Source organism: Leguminivora glycinivorella, chromosome 6 (assembly GCF_023078275.1).
Source record: "Leguminivora glycinivorella isolate SPB_JAAS2020 chromosome 6, LegGlyc_1.1, whole genome shotgun sequence".
Taxonomy (NCBI): domain Eukaryota; kingdom Metazoa; phylum Arthropoda; class Insecta; order Lepidoptera; family Tortricidae; genus Leguminivora; species Leguminivora glycinivorella.
In genome coordinates this window covers 26,441,111-26,465,437 of record NC_062976.1, presented here as the reverse complement: position 1 = coordinate 26,465,437, position 24,327 = coordinate 26,441,111, and the positions used below count along the sequence as shown (strand labels likewise).

At 35.6% G+C, this 24,327-nt stretch overlaps 1 protein-coding gene across 1 annotated transcript in view; it reads left to right on the top strand.

Annotated features, from left to right (window-relative positions):
* The window catches only part of LOC125226879 (voltage-dependent L-type calcium channel subunit beta-4), a 202,160-nt gene that overhangs the window by 23,138 nt on the left and 154,695 nt on the right, over positions 1-24,327 (top strand). Inside the window, 1 exon segment of the mRNA XM_048131038.1 lies at positions 21,627-21,755. Within this exon segment, the coding sequence (XP_047986995.1) occupies positions 21,627-21,755 (129 nt within the window).

Sequence of the window (24,327 nt, the reverse complement as noted above, 5' to 3'; positions counted from 1 at the left end):
TCGTAGGCACACGGATTAGTTTATGTACTTATTGTAAATATAGAAAATTAATAGGGTAGTATTTTATTTTTGTTTAAATCTCATCTAACAAATTTTCGTTAAACTGTAAATAGTAGAAAACATACATACATACAATCACGCCTGTATCCCATGAAGGGGTAGGCAGAGCACATGAAACTACTAAAGCTTTAGGGCCACTCTTGGCAAATAAGGGGTTAAAAGAAAACGAAATTGGAAATAGTAGAAAAATAGTCCGATAATGGAGTTTCACTTCTTACTGATCCTCAGAGTAAAAAAGAGAGAAAAAAATCGGCCGTCCTACTCGGACTTTGCTGGTTTTGTTTCACATTACCTATTCAGTACACACACATAGTTAACACAAAGTTATTAGGTATCTAATGCAGACTTGCAATTGTATTACAACAGATAGGTACCGTAAACTGGGGTTACATTGATCAGTTTCAAAGTTTAAACTTCTCTAACATCAATTTTTTTTAGTCTTTTGCTGCTAAAAATCTAGAAATGCTAATAAAATAATGTACCTACGGAGAAAAAAAACTTACAGAAGTATTTTATCTCAAGGAAACATAAAATTCGGTTCGCAGGTACAAAAGTTACAACATAACCATCTTCGAAAAATCAACTTTGTATAAGATTGTCTCAATACTTATCACAAAAATATATTAAATTATCAGCCTCAATAAGTATCTACCTTGACATAATACACAATAATCAACTTTGTGTAAGTATGGTCAACGTTACCCCATGCAGGGTGATCAAAGACACCCCACAAATTAAATAATTAGTAATAGAATGCCTAGTTTGAATTTTAACACGAAACTCAATACAATGACTCATATCATACCTAAAATATTTCTAGCAAGCTAATATTCACTGTGAACCTTTTACTTTAATACCCACTAAGTTACTTTAGAAGTTATTTGAACATGATAAATAGCGATAAACTATACTTATATTTTGACACGTGATTTGCACTGCCCACGACCACACTTTTTCGCTGCGTTAGAGCAACTAATGGAAGTATCTATCGATAGTGCCAACGCCGTTAAAAAAATGGACAGATGCGTTGGGACATGTAGAATTTTGCGTTAAAAAACGAAGTTTTTATCAATGTAACCCCAAAGTATCAAAGTAACCCCAGTTTACGGTAATTAGCTGATTACATTTATATCGTTGACTACATTTTTTGTCAAAATAAATAAATTTGGGTAGGTTCCACTCTAACCAAAGCTGTCAATTTCCTACTATTTAGCCTGATGTGTGTAAAGTTATAAGTTTAATATAGTTTTTATATTTTATGGAACAGGGACAAAATATTCAAATATTAGATATAACTGCCACATGATATCACAAAATTATACGAAGTATATTTGTGTCGCTTAACTTCAAAACTGGGTAAATCCATTCTGCCATAAGGTTGATTATCTTTCAGATCATATTATATTTTTTATATTTTCAACCTTAAAGCAGAATGGATTTACCCAGGTTTGAAGTTAAGCGACACATTTACAGTTGGTGACAATGTAGGAAAGGAATGTTTCCAGTAAGACTGGTAAATTACTCGGTATTTTTGGGAATATTACTAGTAAGATTGGTAATTTACTCCCCGAGGCACTCTACGGGTTTTTTAAAGTTTTATGATGGCGACTTAGTAATACATAATTAAAAAAATAACCATCGCGTCTCATAAAAATCGCAAATTTTGTATATTACCCGGTTTTGGTAATATTACCGGTAAGATTGGTATTTTACTGGTAATATTCCCAAATGGAAAAATACTGGTAACGAGTATTTTACCGACGACCCATCACTACTATACATACATACATACATAAGAACAGACATATATATATATATATATATATATATATATATATATATATATATATATATATATATATATATATATATATATATATATATATATATATATATATATTGATCCTAATCTGGATTTGATGAACATAATATAATGTTATTATCGGGACACTTGTATAATTCTTAAAAATAATTACTTATGATAGAGTTACTTTCAAAACACTGAATATAAATTATACGAGAGGAAGTTTTATATATATACTTTTTTTAATACATGTTAAATCAACACATACATTTTCACAATTCACAATTGATAATTCTAGTATGATAGTTTGATAATAACAAAGGTGATTTTACGGTCATAATTATGTATTGATAATTTAACAATTGATAAACCGATATCAGATGCCTTAGTATTAATATTTTAATAGCATTTAGGTACTTTTTGAATACTTCCCTTTATTTTGATTGAGAACCCTAATTTATGAACATAAAATAAATAGTAAGTAAGAAACAGAAACATCACATTTGTTGGAAGTAAAGCGAATCCAGATTGAAGCCCTCAGATCCGACGGCCAGCAAACTGAAATTAAATCCCGTCCAAAATAAATACAAGACTGTATCCTTTCGTCCTTACACTTTACTTGAATAAATAACGCTTGATTCGGCGCCCGCACTCGAAATAACATCGCCTGTCTCTCCGCCACCACTACACAACAAAGATTAAAAGATTTCTATACATTTTACTCATACATTGCTACCTTACTTAAGAACAATCCACTCGGCTACAGAGCTTAGCACGCAGTGGGTGTAAAACCAAACGATAACGACGCAGATCGATTTCAAAGCGTCAAAGTAATTTAATTTTGCTTATACAATTTTTGTTCGTTTTGCACTAATGAATAATGTAAGCTTGCAATTCGGTCCCTCTCTACAATAGTAAGCCGGAGCGGGACGGCGCGTGTCATTAGTGCAAGTGGTTTATTATTTTTACTGAGTTATTTCGGTCCGACGGGCGCATCCCTTCGCTAATAATTACAGCACGATACATTTAACTTGAACCTTTGATGTTAATTAAACTTGAGACCGATGCGACGGCCCTTAGTGAGTGCTGCTTATAAAATAGAATTATGTTCCAAGTTCAAATAAACTACGCGGGTATACTTAGAGATGTAAATAACATTTTGATTTTTTTTACCGTTACGCGCATAGATTTCAACGCCATCTATTATTTAAAACATGAACTTACAAAAATCAACGTCTACCGTACTTACATGCATTATTGAAAGTATTTTGTTCAACAAAAAATAAGATATGTGCTACGACGTAGCCTTCGTAGCAGGGCGTAGCGCTGGCGAAATGCTTTCACCGTACGCTTACGCACCGCGTCCCGCTACGCAACGGGACCGTGCGTGAGCCGGTTTCGGATTTGAGCCGACGACGCACTTTGTTTGGGTTTTTTATGAGGTGCGTGTGCGTGGAGAGAAGATTTTTTATAGTAGCAACGGAGGTGGTTTCGCGTTTTAGCGCGAAACACGTTTAAAATAGATACAGCGATGAAAACTATGAAAATTAATAGCAGAAAAATATTTTAACTGATTTAAAATTCGGATCTACGTCATTACTCAAATTAGGTAAAGATATAATGTCAGACATGTGTTATATTTAACCGTACCTACGGGTTCACTATCACTGGCGTCTGATTTGAATAAAATATCTTTGGGCAAAGTGAAAAACATTACATGTGACCCTAAATCGCAGGGTAAATAAAACACGATCACCCTCGATCGGAAATGCAAGAGGTATGTCGGTAATAACGAGGATAGACGCGGTCCGCCATCTTTTATTCAAATTGCGATGCGTCGGTCGCTCGCACCACCACCAAATATACTAACACGGCCAGGGTGCTCACATATACTCGTATGTACTCACATGCACTCTAGTTCGGCCGAAATGGGGGTTAGTTTGTGTTGAGGTATTTGTGAATACTTCGGTTGTTTCGGTATATCCGATGAGGACAAGTGTTTGTTACAGACAAGTTGAGGTGAAGGTCTTCAAGTGGTCCTCTACAAGGACTGTAAGGAGGGTCCGCTTTTGTACTTTGTGTCATCCATTTTTAACGTGTTTTTTACGGAAGGGATGTATAAAAGTGAAACGTAAATGAAAACTAAGCTTACTAAGCTTTTTTTCCTTGTTTCTATAAACGAGCATTGAATTATTATATCATTTTGAATACGTATGCAAAACAAGACTAAAAATAGCACTTACCTATGTCATACATTTATTTGTCAGTTGAAATACCTTCTACATCTCTAATTAATTGTAGTAGAGTTATACTTTAGTTAGAACTTAGCATTAGTATAGTATCAATTGTAATTGCAATTCAATTTTAAATATTGTCTAAATATGTACATGTGACGTGTAAAAGTGCCCCTGTGGCCTATTTGCTGAATAAATTATTTTTTAATTTTTAATATTTTTTATTTTAGTAGTAGTAGTAGTAAACACTTTATTGCACAGAACAAATTACAAGTATAGTGAATAATTATAATGGTTATGTACAAAGGCGAGCTTATCCCTTTAATTATTTATATCGATTTTCTGCTTCAATAAGTGACGTAAGTAGCTACTAAATTTCCGTCATAGCATGTCAAACACATTTCGCATGCAAGTTTAATCTTCAGCCATTACTCGTTATTAATACTGCACTTAAATAGTGCGCGCGCGGCGGATGCATTAGTGCAGCGGTATCGCTCCGCTAACGTACTGTAGTATGACGCCGAGCGGGTGTTGTATAGGTAGTTGCAGTAAGGGATAGGTGGGAGGGCGTCTGTTCGAAACTAATACTAAATTTTACAACCAACTTATCTTACGCTTAGCTGTAAAGCTATAGACTTATATAATTATTTAACTACGACGATAATAGATAGAGCTTTAGGTATTAACGAGAAGAAATCCCTTTTATAGTAATAATATCCGTCTGACTGTTCCTCTTCTGCTTCTTCTACCGCTGCACTTGGCTGAAATTGGTGTGGAGACTGTGGAAGTCGTTTGTATCTCAGAAGCAAAGATGGCAGAAGCTGGTATTTAATACATTGCTACATATGAAAAAAAAAAAACATGGAATAAATAAAGAATGACTATAACATAAAAAAGTGAAAATTCAATTACCTATGTATATATTTTACATAAGTATAGCTTCTAACGACTATGTTGTGTATCGTGTCAGAATAACATTTTGAACAAACAATCGAAACAACAAATTATGTCATAAATCCAACATTTGGCGCAAGGTGCCGCTGCCCCATTTATTACATACATCAAACACTATTCTACCCCCTCACATAAATTGCCATCAAATTCAAATACACCGGTCAAATCTTACATGAAAATCGGCTAAAAAAACAAAGTGTGATGTAAAGCTGGATTTTTGGTACGTTATTTGAAGTCCTTGGGGGAATGTAAGACTATATTTTGCAAGCAAAAAAAAAGTGTGCTAACTTCGTAATTTAAAAAAAAAAGTAAAAAAATCGGACTTTTTTTGGTTTTTATTTTTTTATTAAAAAACTATGCGTTTTTGGTCAAAAGTTGTTTTGTAATGTTGAAAGCGCATTAAATTTTAAACAGTTCGACATCTTTTTTATCAATGTCCGTCAAATAGTTTTCGAGATATGAAGCGTCAAAGAAGGTTAATTTTTGACGCATTTATAAAATGTAGCGTTTTGCCAATATTTTTGGACAAATATCTGCAAAATACTTCATGATATGTTATAACATTGCAATATAACATTGTATAAAATTTATTTTGCTTTAGTTTTAGTGCAAATAAAGGTCAGTAAGACGAATGGTTACTTTGGTAAACAAAAAAAAATTATAAATAGAGAAGCCTGGTAGATTGGTTAAGGTATAAAATAGTTTACGCTAAAAGTTTTAGGTTGAAAGTAATGAAAGTGCTATCTATTCGATCTTACTTTCTTTGATATCCGTTTATCTGAAAAAATTGTCTAAGCTAACTTTGCATCGATTTGACTATTACTAATGAAGAAATAAAATACAGTAAAATTTTGAAGTTTAGGAAATTAGAAAAATAAAACAGAATTAGTTACATTTTACTTTTTCCTTTTTGAGGGTCCTGGTTCTGCATCTTGATGGCACAACTCCTGTAGTGATAGAAAGTCCACTTGAGTTGCATTTGACCACCAATTGCTGTGGAATAAACTACGGGAACGGAAAGCGCCCACGCCAATTATTAAGATACTGGAGAAGTGGTATTCCCAGCAGAAGAACGTAGTAAGATGGAAGTCAACTCTGTCCACAGCCAGCGGGCTAAACTGTGGCGTGAGACAAGGAGGCAGTATGTCTCCGGCTCTCTTCAGCGTGTACATGGATGGGCTTTCGCAGGCTTTGACCAGTACCGAGGTTGGCTGCTCCATAAATGGGCAAATGATAAATCACATCGTATATGCAGACGATATGGTCCTACTAGCACCATCTGTGGGAGCTATGCGTAATAAGATACTTGCAGAATGCGAGAGATACGCCAGCCAGCATAACATGAGATACAATCCGGACAAGTCTGAATTTATGCTCATGGAGGCAGCACATATGCCCACACATATGTACCACCTCTTTTGCTTGATGGAGTTCAATTGCGGAGAGTACACGAAGTCAAATATCTTGGTCACATCTTGTCCAGTTTAAAAGACCAGGAGGACATAGAAAGGCAGAGGCGAGCCACCGCAGTAAGGGCAAACATGTTGGCTACAAGATTCGCCAAATGTAGTGAACTAGTGACAGCGTAAAAAGACAGCTGTTCCTCAGTTTTTGTACAAGCGTGTATACTGTCGAGTTATGGTCCGACTACACCTGCGCGGCGGTGAAAGACCTGCGCGTGCAATACAACACATACTACGTACTGATATTTCGTGAAATGGAGAATACTATCTCCAGACATGGAGAATACTCCATTGGTTTCAAAGAGCAGCAAACTAAAATAATCCTCTACAATACACTGGTACGCAGCCATCTCGAATCTGCCTCAATTGTTTGGAATCCATTCTATCATGTGCATTCGCAACGCATAGAGAGTATACAGAGAGCTTTTACCAGGTATCTGGCTTATGGTACTCCAGGATTCTCGCATAGAAACACCTACGACTGTCGCCTCGCCAAATATAACATGGTCAGCCTACGCGATCGGCGACGAATGCTGGATTTCTGTTTTTTGCACAAGGTCGTAAACGGACAAGTAAATTGCAGTAACTTGCTCGAGAGACTCTGTCTAACTGCACCATATAATTATCCTCGGCAACCCATAACGAAAGTTTTCTCGCTACCAGCAACTAGGACTAATCTTGGACTGCAGTCGCCCATGGTACGAATTTGCGCTGCATACAATGCCTTTGTAAGGGACGGGACTTGCATCGACATTTTCCACGACACTTTATCCGAATTTAAAAATAAAATAATAAGGGGGATGATAAAAGGGTAAATAAATGATTAATAAAAATAAAAATAAAAAACAACAAAAATTGTAAAAACAAGTTAATAATTATAGTTGAACTTAATTCGTGTAGTTATGTTATATATTTTTAAACTAAGTAATTTAAATTTAGTTCTTGTGTAATTCTAGGTTAGATAATAGTATTAGTTGGAGCTCGCTGCATTATATGAGAGAATGTTATGTACTCCGTAATTGTCATATATATCAGTACTTAATGCCTGTTTGAATGCTTGTTAATGTAATCTACAATATATATGATGTGGACGTACTTTTATAATAAAAAAAAAAAAAAAAAAATACTATGATTCGGGCACGTCCACGACAACGCTCGTGAGATTGCATCGATGTTATTGACCCTCAGTGATATGCTTTAAAAACCAGTCCGTACAAGAACAATTTCGGAACAATCTGATTCAATTAATGAGGGTTTTCTACTCGTAAATATTTTTTTCCGCCAAGGAGGTCTTTTTGACCGTAAACTTACTAAATAAATGTTGATTTGATATACGCAAATATGTGTCTGAGTAATACTTGAACAGCCCCCAAATAATAATAATTCATTCTCCGCTACACCTCCTGTAAATATATGTAAACTATCCCATTTGGCCATTACCATCCACCGATTATTTCTGATCCAGTTATACTAGACTTACGATATAATCCTATTTTTTTAAATAACTGGCACACTTTTGGTCTTACATGAAAGCTAGTGAAATTTTCTACATTTTTATTTTACAATTTATGTAATAGCCTGAGCTGTTTTGCTGATATCTGTCTCAAAATATTAGCAAAACGAATATTTTCATAGAAAGGGGAAAAATGCTCTTTTTTGACGCTTCATATCTCAAAAAATATTTGACGGACAGTGATAAAAAAGATGTCAATCTGTTTGGAATTTAATGCGCTTTCAACATTACAAAGCAACTTTTGACCAAAAATGCATAGTTTTTTAATAGAACGGCAAATACCAAAAAAAGTCAGATTTTTTTACTTTTTTTTTTAAATTACGAAGTTAGCACACCATTTTTTTGCTTGCAAAATATAGTCCTACATTCCTCCAAGGACCCCAAATAACATACCAAAAATGCAGCTTTACATCACACTTTGTTTTTTTATTTCTCTTTTTGACCAGTGTAAAATGCAAACACTCCATATTAAGATATTATGTTGCATCAAAAAATTCTAAAACAGCAGATGCCGCACTCAACTGATTTAAGTCACTGCGAAACGGGTAAGTACTCCTGTACATACGGGCGGCGCAAGACAAAAGACTAGATATTACTGACGCTTCATACCTGACCAACTTAGCAGATCCATCATAAGTTTGACCACAAGACATAATATTATCAATAATGGGCCATTTATTGCCTATGCGAGAAAAGTAGGAGAGAAATATGCATGTACATAGTTTCACAGTCGAGATTGTTAGCGTTTTACTGAGCCATACATTTTTAGAAAAATCTAGTGCCTAGTTAACTAAAGGCATTGAATTGTAGGTATGGTATATTTTAAATTTCGCTAAGTGCTAACACCGTCGTAGCTGCAAAATCCTTAATACGAATTTGTCTTAGATTTTATTCTGCTTCAGTAAATTCAAGTAATCTTAGTATTTCCCCTTGGAATGGTTGCCCTGAACTGGTACGCAAGTTAGCCGCGTGAACACAGGGCCAGATGCGCCTGCGACGCGGACCGTGCCCTTGCGGCGTCCGCGTGGCCTTGGCCGCACGGCGCATGTGCGGACGCCATCTTGCCGGGATGCGCCCAAATTGCGCCCGCGCCGAATCTTGTTGTCCAGGTCAGTTATTTGCAATATTGCAGAATTTTTGAGGGCATATGTTAGGTCCGTTATTTTGAAATAATGGTAATTTGGATGGATGAAGCCTACTGTGCTAAAGTAGGGTAGAAATTGGTATGAAAATTGGATGGATACTTGACTAAAACAATGGCTCAACGCAGTAGATTACGTAGAGAGAAAGATTCTTTCTTTGTTGAGAGCTTTCGTATGATTGTATGATTTGTAGATACTCTACGGCATTTTTCAGTCAGGGATTTTGTTCCCGTGTGATGACGGGCTAAGAATTTCACCTCCCCATCCTTTCCTCCCGTGGGTGTTCTAGCAGCTAACTCTGGGATTTGGGTTCAGTTCACAGTCACAATTATCTACGGTTATTTCAGCCCGTTAATTGCTAAGAATTTTGAGCAGTTTTAAATGCTCTCTCAGTATAAGTATTATCTGTTTTGGGAATACAGGCGTAAATCTATGCATGTATTTGTCATAAAATGTAGGCACTATTTAATTATAAATGTGAGTGCCGTCCTGCTTAACCCTTTCCCTGGGGCACGCGCCCGTCCCTTGAGCCGGGTCACCTCTGCGGCGATAATTGTTGCGGCAGGTGGACGCGGATTGTTTGCCGCGCCTGCCGCATGCCGCGCCGGTGCAACGTGCCATTTAGCTCCTAATCCAAATGAATATTATACTTACATAAATGGAAAAGTGTGTGTGCCTGTTCGTTTGTCCGTCTTTCACGGCAAAACGGAGCGACGGGTTCACTTATACTTTTTGTTTATTTCTAACCCCCTACTTCCCTTAAATGGAGGGTAGACTAAAGACCGTCCGGCTATTTTTGGCGCAGCAGGTGCAGCGCACGCGCAGATTTGCACTCGGCGCAGCCGGCGCCGTGTCATAACACCTGACGCAGAGAAACAATGCTCCAGTTTCTTACAAATAAAGGAAAAGAGTTATTTATTACTATAAAGAGGTCAGGTCTGACCCCTGATAGCTGAAATAAATTGGTGCTGCATGTCAACTGAATTTTCAAATTTCAATTTTGGATAGGTTACCACATAACGTAAGGATATGCGTAGCTGATGATACTAAATTCGGAAATCTTTATTGTCTGACTGGGTATATTTTAACTACTATCCTGTGCATCCTTAAAACACTTTAAAGGTAAAGTAATGCCAAATCTTACTGCCAATTTTTGGCAAAGTTACAATAAACAAAATATACGATCAGAAAAATCACTCAAACTTCTAAAACCATATCAAATCACCTGTTATTTCAATTTGATCGGTCCGCCGGCGCCGCCAAAGATGCAAAAAAAACACCCGAATAAGTTAATCTCGAAGCTCTAATGAAACGTCACGCGGGCCTGACAACCCTGAAACCAACTTCATTATACACTTCACGCGCACCGTATGTGACTTGTGTGAAGGGCTGTTTTTGAACGGCAGATGTGGGGTAAGTTGGGGAAACATAATACAGAGTGGAAAGATGGCGCGATAAGAGTACCTGCAAGTACCTGTAGGGTTGGCTCTTTAGATTAATTATACGAGTTTATTTTATTAGAAAATGTTTTTTTGTTTTGTTCTTGAAAGACAAAAGACGGTTTCTCTGACAAAAGGCCGGGTTATCTTTAACTATGTATTATTAAGAAATGGTACATGGATAAGGGCCTTGAATAATAACATTATAATATAGAAATGTTAAATAAATATGTATACAATTTGGCTTTATGTCATGTAATAAGTAGAAGCGTGGCAGTCGCAGCCCTGCGCCGGCGCAAATAAATCGAGTGCATTAACATTCCTCCGTCACCCGCCATACTGCTCATGCACCCACTCATATCGGTGGTTCGATCTTCAGTAAGCCTCATATCAGACATTTTAATGTGTGTATTGTTGATAAGTTAAATTTGCCACAACTAAGAATAGAGACGCAAAATTATTATTTTATTTGGACTGTTTTTTTTTTACCTTTTCAAGTCTTACAATATTTACTACTTTCCTTAATACAGACCAGAACCTGTAGTAATGCCTGTTAAACTCACTTGGCACTCAGTTTGCCAGTTAACTTACTTAGACACTTTTTTCTAAAGTGTACATTACGTTATATTAGTCGAATAAATAGAATATTATTCTATTTCATAAGCGGTCTAGTAAAAACTTCCCAACTTTTCTTTTATTTGCCAAAACGATTTACACATATAAATAGTTAAAAGATCGAATCCTAAGGAAACATTTCACCACCTCACTAAAACCTGGCGCGATTTCTCACGTACCCTCGCAACACATAAATTATCGATATGCTACACCGTGACACCCGCACAAAAGATAAAACCTTTAGTAAAGTTGCAAGACTCATAGGCCCTTTTTACGAAGGATGGCAAAGGACGAAAGGTAAAATCCACCTGACGCGGCACGCACACATGTGTGCCACAAATAATAAGACACACGCCGAACAAGTGTTAGAATGTTGTGCGCTCGCATGTAATACGTGATGCAGGTATACGGGGTAGCGTGTGAGATGTAGTTTATACATTTTAGTTGGAGTTGACTTAAATTGCATAATAAGAACGTTTCAAACTTAGTTATATTAAAAAATAAAATATTGCCCGGTGTATAATTAGGATTACGACCAAATCTTATTTATCCTGAACCAAGGTACCTATGAATTAACAATTTTTGACCAGCGCATATTGGTCTCGGAAGGTTAAATCTCATCAAATAGGTAACATTTATAAGACTCGAAATAATTTAAAGACATAATATTTGCACCAATTGCCGTGCATGCGTGCGTGTGATTGTTGCAATAACACAGCAATCCGTAATGAAAATATGTTTCACATATTACATACCTATGTACCTACTCGTAAATCCTTTCCGCTTATAAATAAGCGTGTCTAATATAAATACAACACTTAAGTCAACCTGTAGTTCACAGATTAAAGTTAGTTCCCGAATTATTCCATGCACACACACAGAGAGAGTTACATGTGTGCGTCGCCACCCCCGCGCGGCACCGTACAAAAAATAATATCATATCTCCTTACCGAATCTGCCCCGTACGGAGGAGCGGGTAATCCGTGGAGCTGGCAATATGTTACACGTACAAGTGGACAAATAAGACGCTACAGGAGCGAAAATGCTAAAATAGAAACTAGCCCCCCTTTCGATTTGGGAATTTTAGTTAAATAAACTAGTGTTATTAACTAGATTTATCGAAAAAAAGTTGTCCATTCAGTTAAAAGATATTGCGAAGAAATCTTTAGAATCGAGGTTCCGCTCTCGACTGTTTCCTCCTTCAAAACTTAATCAATCGTAATTAAATTTAAGAATCTGAATAACAATGAAATAATCTGTGTCGGACCGTTTAGTTTTTTTGGCTAATTGATACCACATGCACCTTTTTTTGCGCCATAATCAATAAGGCCATTTTTCGAATTTTGTTATTATTTTTATTATTTATTTATTCTATATTAAAAATCTTACATTTGTTCATACTCCAGAGTGCCATGAAACCCTATCAGGTTTGTGTTTTATGATGGGCTCTAGCGTCTTTAAAAATAAGAATATCAAAAAAATCAAAACGGTCCGACACGGATAAAAATAGTAATAATCTGTGTTGAAAAAATCATTGCTCTATCTTCAAAAATCAGGGAGGAAATAGTCGAGAGCGTTTGTATGGAGAATTGACCTACCTACCTGTATCATCTTAAAATGTATGTACTCTTTAATTATTAATAATGTAAATGCGATAGTCACTTTGGCTGTTCATGCTTCAAACCTGGTTAGGTGGAATAAGGTTATAGGATCTATATCTTTATCAATCATCATCATTCCAAGTAGACGAAGTCACGGCCAGAAAACTAGATTTAGTATCTAGTTCATGCTTAGGCGCGGGCACAGGGAACTAGACGCCCGATAACTAAAGGTCAGTAACACGATTCCTATATCATTCTTATGTTAACAACAACAGTACATTTGTGTTTAGGTTTTGTATGACAAGGATTATGCATTTGAGTTTAGGTTTGGTACGACAAAGATTATGCACAGATTTTGATAGCAACTTTAATTTTATTTTTATCAACCATTTTATTAAATGTCATTAATTAAAGTTGCACAAGGTTCAATTCAATTAAATGCCGCATCCAAATCGTCTTGTCTCGTGCAACAATGGATGCACTTTCGTTTTTATGCAGCCCCGGCCGGTCCTCAAATCGACGTCGCGTTTTTTCTACAAACGTTTATTTCATTTATCTCCGGAGTCATGATCGTTGCATTGTGTCGGGCGTAAATAATTATAAAAAACTCACGAGCGATACTGGCCGAAAAACCTTTTTTTACTTTCAAATAAAGAACGTTTCTATGTTTGCGTAGGCGAAGTTGCATGAGAACGATTTCGTTTTTCGTTAATTTTTATAGTCGTAAAATGCCTTGTCGTTTAGATTTATATCTAAAAGCGTCATATTTTAATAAGTTTATTATATTGGACATTACCGGTTATTTCAACTATTTATTGGCATTATTAAGCGCTGCTTCATAATTAGGCAGGTAACGTATCTTATTAAAATACAATAATTAGTGAGACGAGATTATGATAATTGACTATCGATGTTATTTTACTCAGAGGGGTCTACTTATTGGTGTTTGATAAGTTAACTGTTTGATAGTAATCCATGATATTGCGTTATTGTATAGATACACCAAAATCAATAAAAGCTAAGTCACCCGAGCATTTTTACTTTGATTTTTTTGCTAAGTAAATAATAAATAAATAAATAAATATTATAGGACATTCTTACACAGATTGACTGAGGCCCACGGTAAGCTCAAGAAGGCTTGTGTTGTGGGTACTCAGACAACGATATAATATAATATATAAATACTTATATACATAGAAAACATCCATGACTCAGTACTCTAAGTACTCTGAAGGATAGCAAATCACTTCAAGTTATTCAAATAGTCCTATTTCATTGGTCATCCAAACACTCTACGAAATTTCTTTGGATTAGATTACTTTAACACCTTTTCTAGTATTACAGGGAGAGTACCTTAATATCATCACCAATCAAACTGTAAGTACTCTTTAAAAGACGCCTTGCTTTAATTAGTTCTCTTTTATGACCTAAGAACATTATCGGTCCAGCGAAACGCGATCTATTTTACGACACGCGTTCTCGAAACCATTGTAACCGGCTTAACTGTACGCCACTGCACCATTCTAAAATGGCACATGTCCTGTTGATTTTACATTATATCTGATCTTTTAGAATGCGAGGGTAGGTAGTGAGAAGTTGCTCGAAGAGACCATAAACGTCAAGAGAATTAAGTGCAGCCATACTGGCCGTAGACGCGGGCGCCTACGACCGGTATGGTTCGATCGGGTCGCTCACACATGTTAATGGCCACCGGACTTTAGAGCGGCATGTGAAATCGGCATTTCCTGATCAGTTACCTACATGGGCATTTTTATTCATTTATGAATTACTTAGCTCTTTCTTCTTCTTTGTACAATCGACAACACTGTTAGCTGTACATTTGTAATCCGTATTACAAGAGCATAAAGTCTACCGATGGTTAGTTAAGGGTGTTGCTGTTACTGTGTAGTGTGTGTGTACTGGATATGTCTTGGTGTTATCCTGACTTCCTGCCCCGGCTCATGGGACCCACACGCCAATTCATCTCAAGTTGATGATCCTTATTCAAAATATTTTACTTTGTTGTTTCTTTTCTAGCAAAGGCAAAAATTATAGTACTTAAATAAAATTGATCTAAATGTTACGTTAATTAATCCAATCGGACATTTTAAATTAAAATGACATTTGAAAATGTCTCTTGTTTTTCGGCACTTGCAGTGTTTTAAGTAAATTAACTACTTAACTGTTTGTCAACTCACTGATACTGAAATATTATGCAATATTTTTTAAGACCGTTTAAATAGCTCTTAATGTATCTCGATATATTTGTAGCTGTCCTTTTCCTTAATTTACGATCACTTGACCGCTCTTTATGTTCTAAGATTAATCTATTTTGAGAAAAAGATTTGGTTACGAAATTATATTAGTTTGTCTAGTCGTTAGATTGTTGATCCAGTCATTATTTTTACTGTACTGAATGTACAATTTGAGGAATGTTTCCAAAGAGTTCTAAAGTCAAGACATTTCATTTATCAGAATCAGCTATACAATATAATTTCCTTATCGTAATCTCTTGGTGCTCAGAAGAAAGGCAACTTCACCAACAAGAAGAATATAAGAATAATTCTCGTCAAAAAAACATTGTAGTCCATTGTTTTTCGATCTTAAAAATAACTTAATTTGCTTAATAATTACAAAAATACCATAATAAGTGTAATCATTGCAGTTGTAATCATTTAATGATTACAACTGAAATTTTTTTTGCAAAATAAATATTTTAATTCATCATCCTCCTTGCGTTATCCCGGCATTTGCCACGGCTCATGGGATCCTGGGGTCCGCTTTGACAACTAATCCCAATATTTGGCATAGGCACTAGTTTTTACGAAAGCGACTGCCATTTGACCTTCCAAGTCTTCCAACCCGAAGGGTAAACTAGACCTTATTGGAATTAGTCCGGTTTCCTCACGATGTTTTCCTTCACCGAAAAGCGATTGGCAAATATCAAATGACATTTCGCACATAAATTCCGAAAAACTCATTGGTGCGAGCCGGGGTTCGGTTCAAACCCGCGACCTCCGGAACGAAAGTCGCACGTACTTACCGCTAGGCTACTAACGCTTAAAATAAATTTTTTAATTGTTCGTTAAATATTTTGTAGTCTATGGTCACAAAGGTCAAAAAACATCTAATTGTAATACCGCCTCATCTCAGCAACGACAACCAGTTTCCGACACGAAACATTATTCGTCTTTACGCAATTAGGTAAAACCCCACCACTACACCAGTACCACCACAAGTGACCACGCACGTACACCGAACCAACTTAAAACCAAACGAATACGACAATAATATCAACCTTATTAATAATCACTTAGAAGTTACATAAAGCGCACTTGATAGTTTGGTATAAGTATGCGCGCATACATTAGCAGGATTACCACAAGTAGAGATGTACTCAGCGATGTCGCGACCATAAATAACCGATATTCAAATGGCCCGATACCGATTCGGTACCGCAATTAACACGCGAACCGGTTCCACTAGTGAAGGGATCTGTCGATAAACTTCCCGAGTTATATAATCTTTTTAGTGCTCAGGTATGCATGTAACGTCATACTACTAAAGTAATATATGTACACATGATCTTGTGTCTATGTATGTTAGGTCTAAATAATCGAATGTAGTAGACTGACAGAATTAAAGAACATGATTCAAATCTCATTAAAATTCCAGTATTTATTCAAATTGTTTGGTTATTTACCTAAATATACAATCTAAAAATTAGATAAGTAGGCCTAATTTAGACATTTTACACGGGTCAATAGCTTGTTGGAATTCCAATAAATTTGCAATGCTTGCGAATTTTATTACAAGAATTTGTATACTTAAACAGTTTTAGTAAGTTTTGCGTGACTATCAGAACAAAGAATCTGAATATTTATTATAATCAAGTTGCAAACTTGACTTCATTAAAACACAGCGTCTTTATAAGTTAATAAACTTTAAAGATAAATGGTGAATTGCTTTTAATTATCTTAGATGAATTATAAATTTTGTACAAACTCTAAACTTTGTTGAACCATGACTATTAATAGATCATTTAATTTACTGACTTTGCAAATGAAAGGAATAAATTTCAAATATTTAGGTAAAATGTGCTTTTGTACACATAGTACGCTATCAGATTAAATAAAGTAATTATCGTTCTTAAAGGAAACAAAATAAAATTTACACGTATTGTGTATACAAATATTACACATATTTACACAATATTATACATAATGTATTCGATATATGTAGTTTCCAAAGTATCGATACATCTAGTTCTCAGCTCATTTCCATCCCTATTAGCGAGCCACGAAAATGGTAATATTCGCTCTGTCCAATAAGTGTAATGAATCTTGCGTATGGAACGATAATCGCGGCCGACGTGGGCATGGCCCGTTCTTTATCGTTTGGACACAGTCACATTTGATAATTTAATACCTACTATTACCATTAAAATGTTCGTAAAACTAAGTAACGTAGAGAGTTACGTTCTAATATTTAAATTAAATCTACACACGTGTAAGCTATATGTACTTATTTATATCTATAGAGTGGTAAATGTATATTGTCTATGAGAGGTTTTGGGTAAATTGTTTTAGCCGCGGTCCTATAGGTTCGAATCCCGGTAAGGGCATTTATTTGTGTGATGAGCACAGATATTTGTTCCTGAGTCATGGTTGTTTTCTATGTATATAAGTATGTATTTATCTATTTAAGTATGTATATCGTCGCTTTGCACCCATAGTACAAGCTTTGTTTAGCTTGGGGCTGAGTTGATCTGTGTAAGGTGTCCTCAATATTTATTTATTTTATTTATTTATAAAAGATCTTGTCAGTTGTATGTTTTATCGAAATATAATTAACGAATTGTTTTCGTGCACATTTCGTCAAATAAATTCTATATGGTTATTATTCGTAGTTGACTGTACTTATGTGCATTATGAATAGAAGTTTGAGTGTAGCGATGATGAGTCGCTTCCGCCGCAGCGCAGTTTCTCCTTAATATATTCGTCGTCTAGCCGTCATGTATACTTACTTATTTAAATCATATCTGGTTTCGCCAAATGCAAGGATTCTGCGAAACGCTGGGTACGGACTGTATACTTTACCGCTAATGCCAACTATGTTGTTTTTAGTGAGATATATTAACATAATAATTATAAACTGAAATAGATAGCGTAGTTTACGGGACGTAGTTGATCGTAATCATTTGAAGATGGTTTATCACGCACTGGTTGAATCGAAGCTCCGCTATAGTATACAATTTTGGGGCAATAGATTTGACTATAATATACATAAAGCCTTTGTAATACAAAAGCGAGTGATAAGAACCATAGTGCGAATTTCGCAACCACAATCAAGTAAGGAACACTTTATAAACATGAGAATACTGACCGCCCCGTGTTTGTACATCCTTTTGCTCCTTACAGGTCAGTCTTTAAAAATCTAGGCGAATACGAGACTTCTGAAGAAAGAGAAATACGGCTAAATACCCGAAGGAAATATCTACGTTGTAAGTTGCAGCCAAACTTAAAAGTAGTGAGCCATTGCGCAGACTACCAGGGGGTACAGCTCTACAACAAACTTCCTAGTGAGTGGAGGAACATTACTAGCCTAAATATTGTTAAAGATAGTTTAAAAGCCCTGTTGTTGAGAGAGTGCTTTTACTCAATTGAAGAATTTATTAATGATTTCAACGAAAATTGACTGACATAAATAATTTTAGTAATACCTAATAATAATATTCTAATTGTGATTTTTTGGCATTTGGCTTTTACTATATGTTGTAAAATGTATGTATGTTAGATTAATATTTAGATGTAGTACATTCAGACACAATTGTTATTGTTCATGAATAAACAAATAAATAATAATAATAATATCATACACGAAAAAAAAAACGAAAAGGCCCACTGGTGACCGAGCCGGGAATCGAACTCGGGTCTTCAGCTTACGCGGCTAACGTCTTTATCATTAGACCACCCGCCCGCCGTAGTACCCGACGACATTTATCTAGTGTATGATATCTCTGATAAGGCTAGGCGCCTTCAAAAAATATTTAGGTAATAAATTAATTTGATTTGTTCCCTTGTTGTAACATAATAATTGTTGTACAGAATAAAAATGCCTGTTTGGCAAACATATTATTAATTAAAATCTATTTTAATAATATAATTATAGTGTCATAGACTAATAGGCATTACGAAAACTTAAACAAAGGTGTTTGAGCACGCCAGTCCACAGGCGCACTACGAGATAGGTTGAGGAATATCTTCAGTGAAATTGATTTGGGGTGGCATATATGTATATTAAGTTACATTTTCTATGTAGGTTATTCTCTTTTGAGATTATTATCTAAAAATCTAACGAAGCATCTCTTTGCCTATAATATAAAGTTTAATGGATTTATTTAGCATTTACGACTGTGCTCCTAATTCAAAGTTGGTTTACTGGTTTAGATCCATTCGGCCGTAGCTGCACATGTCGAAAACCATGTCGACCATATAGTTCCACATTACGGAATTTATAACAGTTTTTGAAGTGAACCGATGAATGTCGCGTGGGCGAGCTCTATGACCATAAATATGTGTTCCTGTCACTTTTGCGCGACCTGCCGACAACAATATGTGAAAATGTTACACGTGGCTAAAATTTGAACAGAGGATTATGGGCGTTTGAGATTAACGATTCCCTTAACGGATTAATTATGTAAAAAAAGACATAAATACTGTGCTATGTCCGCTAAATAACAACGCGACAGTGATTTAAAAATTGTACAAAGCATGACTCACTTTGCTATGATCTCTTAAAGGAGACCGCTTTGCTATAAATCTCAAGATTTGATACAATATCTTAGAAGCGTTATCTATAGATAGCTTATAAATATGTTAAGCCAAGCTAAAATAAAATAATCTAAAAATAAATATTTAAAGTTCTAAGAAATACGATGTTTTAGTAACTTTATAATTTAAAGGCAATTCAAAATATAATTATTGATTGTTCACTCTATTTCTCCAATTTTTATTATTTCTGATATTCACGCCATTTACAGATTCGCCAAAATGTTGTATATCTACTCGTATTTTTCATGACAAATAGTCTACCTACATATGTCTATTTCAGGTATGTAATTTGTGTACATTTTCAGCATTCAAAATCTTTTGGATTTGAATAATGGAAGATAAATGCCACGATGTGCAAGTGTTTGTTTTATATGTATCGAAGAAGTAAATGTTATCCTGTCTCTTGAATATTTTTCTCACTTATCTGTTTTTGGCTTAACGTTTACTTTCTTCACAATATTTCTTACCTGTGGTAGCAAAGCGTACACATATTTTAATTTGTGTGCATAACGATCATCATACAAAGCATGTATGTAAAGTACTTTTTACTACCACAAGTAACTATGCAAACGCTAAAGAATGTTTAGAATATGACTAGTTACTAATAGACATAGTTGCTTTTATAGACGCCACATGATCACACATCTCGAAGCTTACCGTAGGCACTACACACGGGGTGGAGATATAACACTACTTTATATGATGGCACTACTTTTGCAATCATTAAGGAAGCACTGCACCGAATATAATAATTTATTGAATGAAAGTATGAAAACCGCCACATTTTGCAAGGATTTTGCATTGTGCTTTTCATGATTTCAATCACCCCATACAAGCATACAGTGCTCACACTGACTTTAAGTACTTTTGTCCATCATATGCCGTACTGTTGTTGGATATACTAAAGTTACGTGGAAATATAGAATGCGGTTTAAGCCAACATACTTGCTAATTAAAGAAGCAACAACATTTTAAAACTTATAAACGCTTTCTAGCTTCCATGTAACCTAATGCTAATATTTTTGTTAACGTTTAGAACGTTAGAGTTTACGACAGAAATATTAGCTATTTCTTCAGTAATATGAAGTGTACATACGATAGACACTAAGTAGCAACCACCTTTAGATCTGCATTCTTGACATAGTTCTTCCGTCCTTCATTTACTCGTCCTGTCCTCATCTTGTGTCTCACCTCTGACGCCACCATCAAAGCCCTTGTAGTTTTTCCACAGGATACGCCGGGAACCTTCGTTGTAGTCTTGTAAAAGTTCCTATTTTTTAAAGTCGAGAAAACCCAAAAACGAATATTATTTTATGGTTGGTTAAATCATATTATATTTATGTGTACCCCACCAGTACCCCAGATATGCTTATGCAATTATTAATTATCATGAATGTTGACAAACCTCAACCCGTAGCCTCAATCCGAGATTGCTTGAAAATGACCCGATTCTTTAAAGTTTAGAACCACCACCTAACAAACCAACCCCTGAACAAAGTATGTATACTTTATATCTCAATCAGGTATATATCTCAAACTAAGTATGTATACTCTATATCTCAAACAACTTCGAAAGTCCAGAAACCAAGGTTTTATAGTCGTGTGCAAGATTTAAAATTGAAGAAGAATTTAATAACATAACAGAACAATTATCAAATTAGTTTTAGTTAGGGATCAATAGTAAAATAAATAATAATTATTTTCAAGACAGGATGGCAAATTAGTCCGATATTCTACGTAACTCAAGCTTAGTACTGAGCTAAGACTGACAAAAGAGATAAAAAGTAGCAACAGGGTACAAGCAGTCATAGCAGTATAGCTACCAAAGTTGAAGCTTATAATATAAGCAATGAGCAGGAGAAGGCAACGTCGAGCTGAGTAGGTTAGGGGTGTTGTTTAGGGCGTAAGCAGCGTGGATGTGTGATCATGGCGGCTCGGCGCTGACGCGGGGCGGTGCGTGGTCCGCAGGGCGCGGGCCTGGCCGGCGGGCGCGCGCGCGCCTCGGGCTCCAGCACCTCGGGCTCGCTGGCCCGCAGCGGCGCGCACTCCGACCCCGACCTCAACTGCCGCCTGCAGCCCGCGTTCCACCAAGGCTGGGTGAGCGAACTTACCTCCATGCTTCATGCGACGCCTGCGCCTGTCCAACCCTGTCAAACAAAACCTTGTTGAATTTATATAAGTACAATACATGAGTAACCTTTTTGAAATTAAATTATGTCCTGAATGTTATTTGCTTGCTTAATGAAACTGTATAAGTACCTATTTAATATTCACTAGGCCATCTACTTAGTAAAAAAGTATATTCCCAGTATACATGTATGTATCTACGTATATATCCCAATCGAAGTATTATTTACCATTATTATGAAGAAAGTAAGTCTCAAATAAAATATACTAAGAGGCAAACTAGTAGGTATTGCACTCTATTATCCTGAATACTTAGTATCTCGTATTAGCAATCATATTTTAGTGAGAAATAGGAACTTTTACTTATGTGTCTATAAATAATATTTAATACTCTTACAGCATTACTTTAGTAATTTTAGTATTGAGATGAAATGGTACTAGTATATTATATATTAAGATAAGATCTAGATTTTCCAATTGAAATGCATAACATAAGTATTGTATCTATGGAAAGATATGTAAAACCCTTTTGCCTCAACACTATTGTATTTTCGCTTATACACTGCACTAAGTAGATGTAGTGTCTTGCATGTCTGTTATGTATTAATGTAAATAAGTGTTAATATATCTTGTAACTAATAACATTTTACGTAGGGTATTGTATAAATGTATGTAACAAGCATGTGCGCGGTAAAATGCATGATATATTTGGTCACCATACCTGATTCATATGGATTTGTATTACACATTCTCCCGTTTGTAAAGAATTCGTTCATGTTTACTGTGTTGTGATGCTGAAAGTGTTAATAATATGCCTTTTCTCAACAATAAAGATATATGTAGTACAGCGCTGCGGGGCAAATCTCAACTGGGGAGCAAATATATCGTAACTGGCCCTTTTTTCCCATGTTTTACAATGTTTGCATTATTGAATAGAGTGTCCACCGGTTATACAGAGTGGGGCCTGTAACAAAGGCGAAGAATTGAACTGTAGGCTATTCTCCTTATACTGATCAACATTTGTTCAGTGACTTTTAAAAATTATGAAGTCTTAAAATTTTTAATTTTTCATACAAAATAAATATTAGCTTCAATGTACGCCATTATTGTTGTCATTGACGTTGTCTGTCACACTTTAGACTTAACAGAATTCGCAATACATTACCTCTTAGAAAAAACTTTCAAGGGTGATAAAAATCAAAATACAAGTTATTTTTAAAAGTCGCCGAACAAATGTTGATCAGTATGAGGAGAATAGCCTAGAGTTCAATTCTTCGCCTTTGTTACAGGCCCCACTCTGTATATGGTAGGTGTGTTCAGTGGATAAAAGTAGAACTCAACATCATAGTGTAATAATGGAAAAAATGGATCAGTTACAATTGCCCCCTCGTTGAGATTTGCCCCGCAGTACCATACAGGTAAAGTAGCACCATAAAAAAAGCTGTCAAAAATATTCTACATATATGAATCATCTAGTTCATTTACAAAATAATTCGTCATCTTGGCTTGAGAGGACAAGTTGTAGCATCAACATAAACCAAACTCGCAGACAAAGAAAATTTCACCGCAAGAACCACGAGTGACACCAAAAAAGTAGGCAGCTAGCGGAACCACACCACGCCGTGACACCGCACCCACTTACATATAGTTTAAATAAATAAACCATCATAAACTAGATTGTATGAGACATACCGCGATGATGCACGCCGCTTACCAAATCCTAACTATTTTTATTACCGATAGTTACCAAATAGAATTACAACAACCATTCAAATATATTCTTTATCTAAAACGGAATACTGTAGTGTTTGGGCTGCGCACGCGCCTGTCCGCTCGGGTTATTTATTGCGCATTGCGCAGATAGCCGTTCCCAGACGTTATTCTAATATAATTCGTAAATGCCGAATGGTTTTAATAGAAATCACTAACATTGTTTATGTTGAAGTACCATCTTCTAGTGGTTCTCAAACTTTTTTATTTATTGTGCTTTATGTATTAGTACTAAATACATTTCGTTTTACATTTAATGAACAATAACCTGTGAAATATACTGTTCAGTGATAAACTATTCTTAATGGTAAGAGAGAAGATGGTGCCAAATGAAAAATTGTTAAACAGAAAAACATTTCTAGAATGTTATTTTGAATTTATTTTCACGTTTCATCATCATCAATTTGATATTTAAAGCTAAAGTTATAAAAATTGGCACTAATTTAACATTAACATTTAATTGACTTTTTCTGCCTATTTAGTTTTATTTGCCATGTGAGTAAATTTGTAAATTAGTAAAAAAATTTAGCATTCAGATAAGTCAGTAGGTATATAATTTTGTTAAAAAAATAGTCAGTGACCGTGGTTCGTAGCGCTATGTCGTGCTACGCGGCGCTACGAGCGCTTGCTACGCGCTACGGCGGCGAGCAGTTTGAGAGGCGCGGCGCGGGCGCCGACCGCCGTGTTTTATGGCGCATTATGCCATAATAATATTTTTTACTTAGCACATTTGTTTATACCTGCGACCCGCGCCCGCGCACCCACAGCGAAC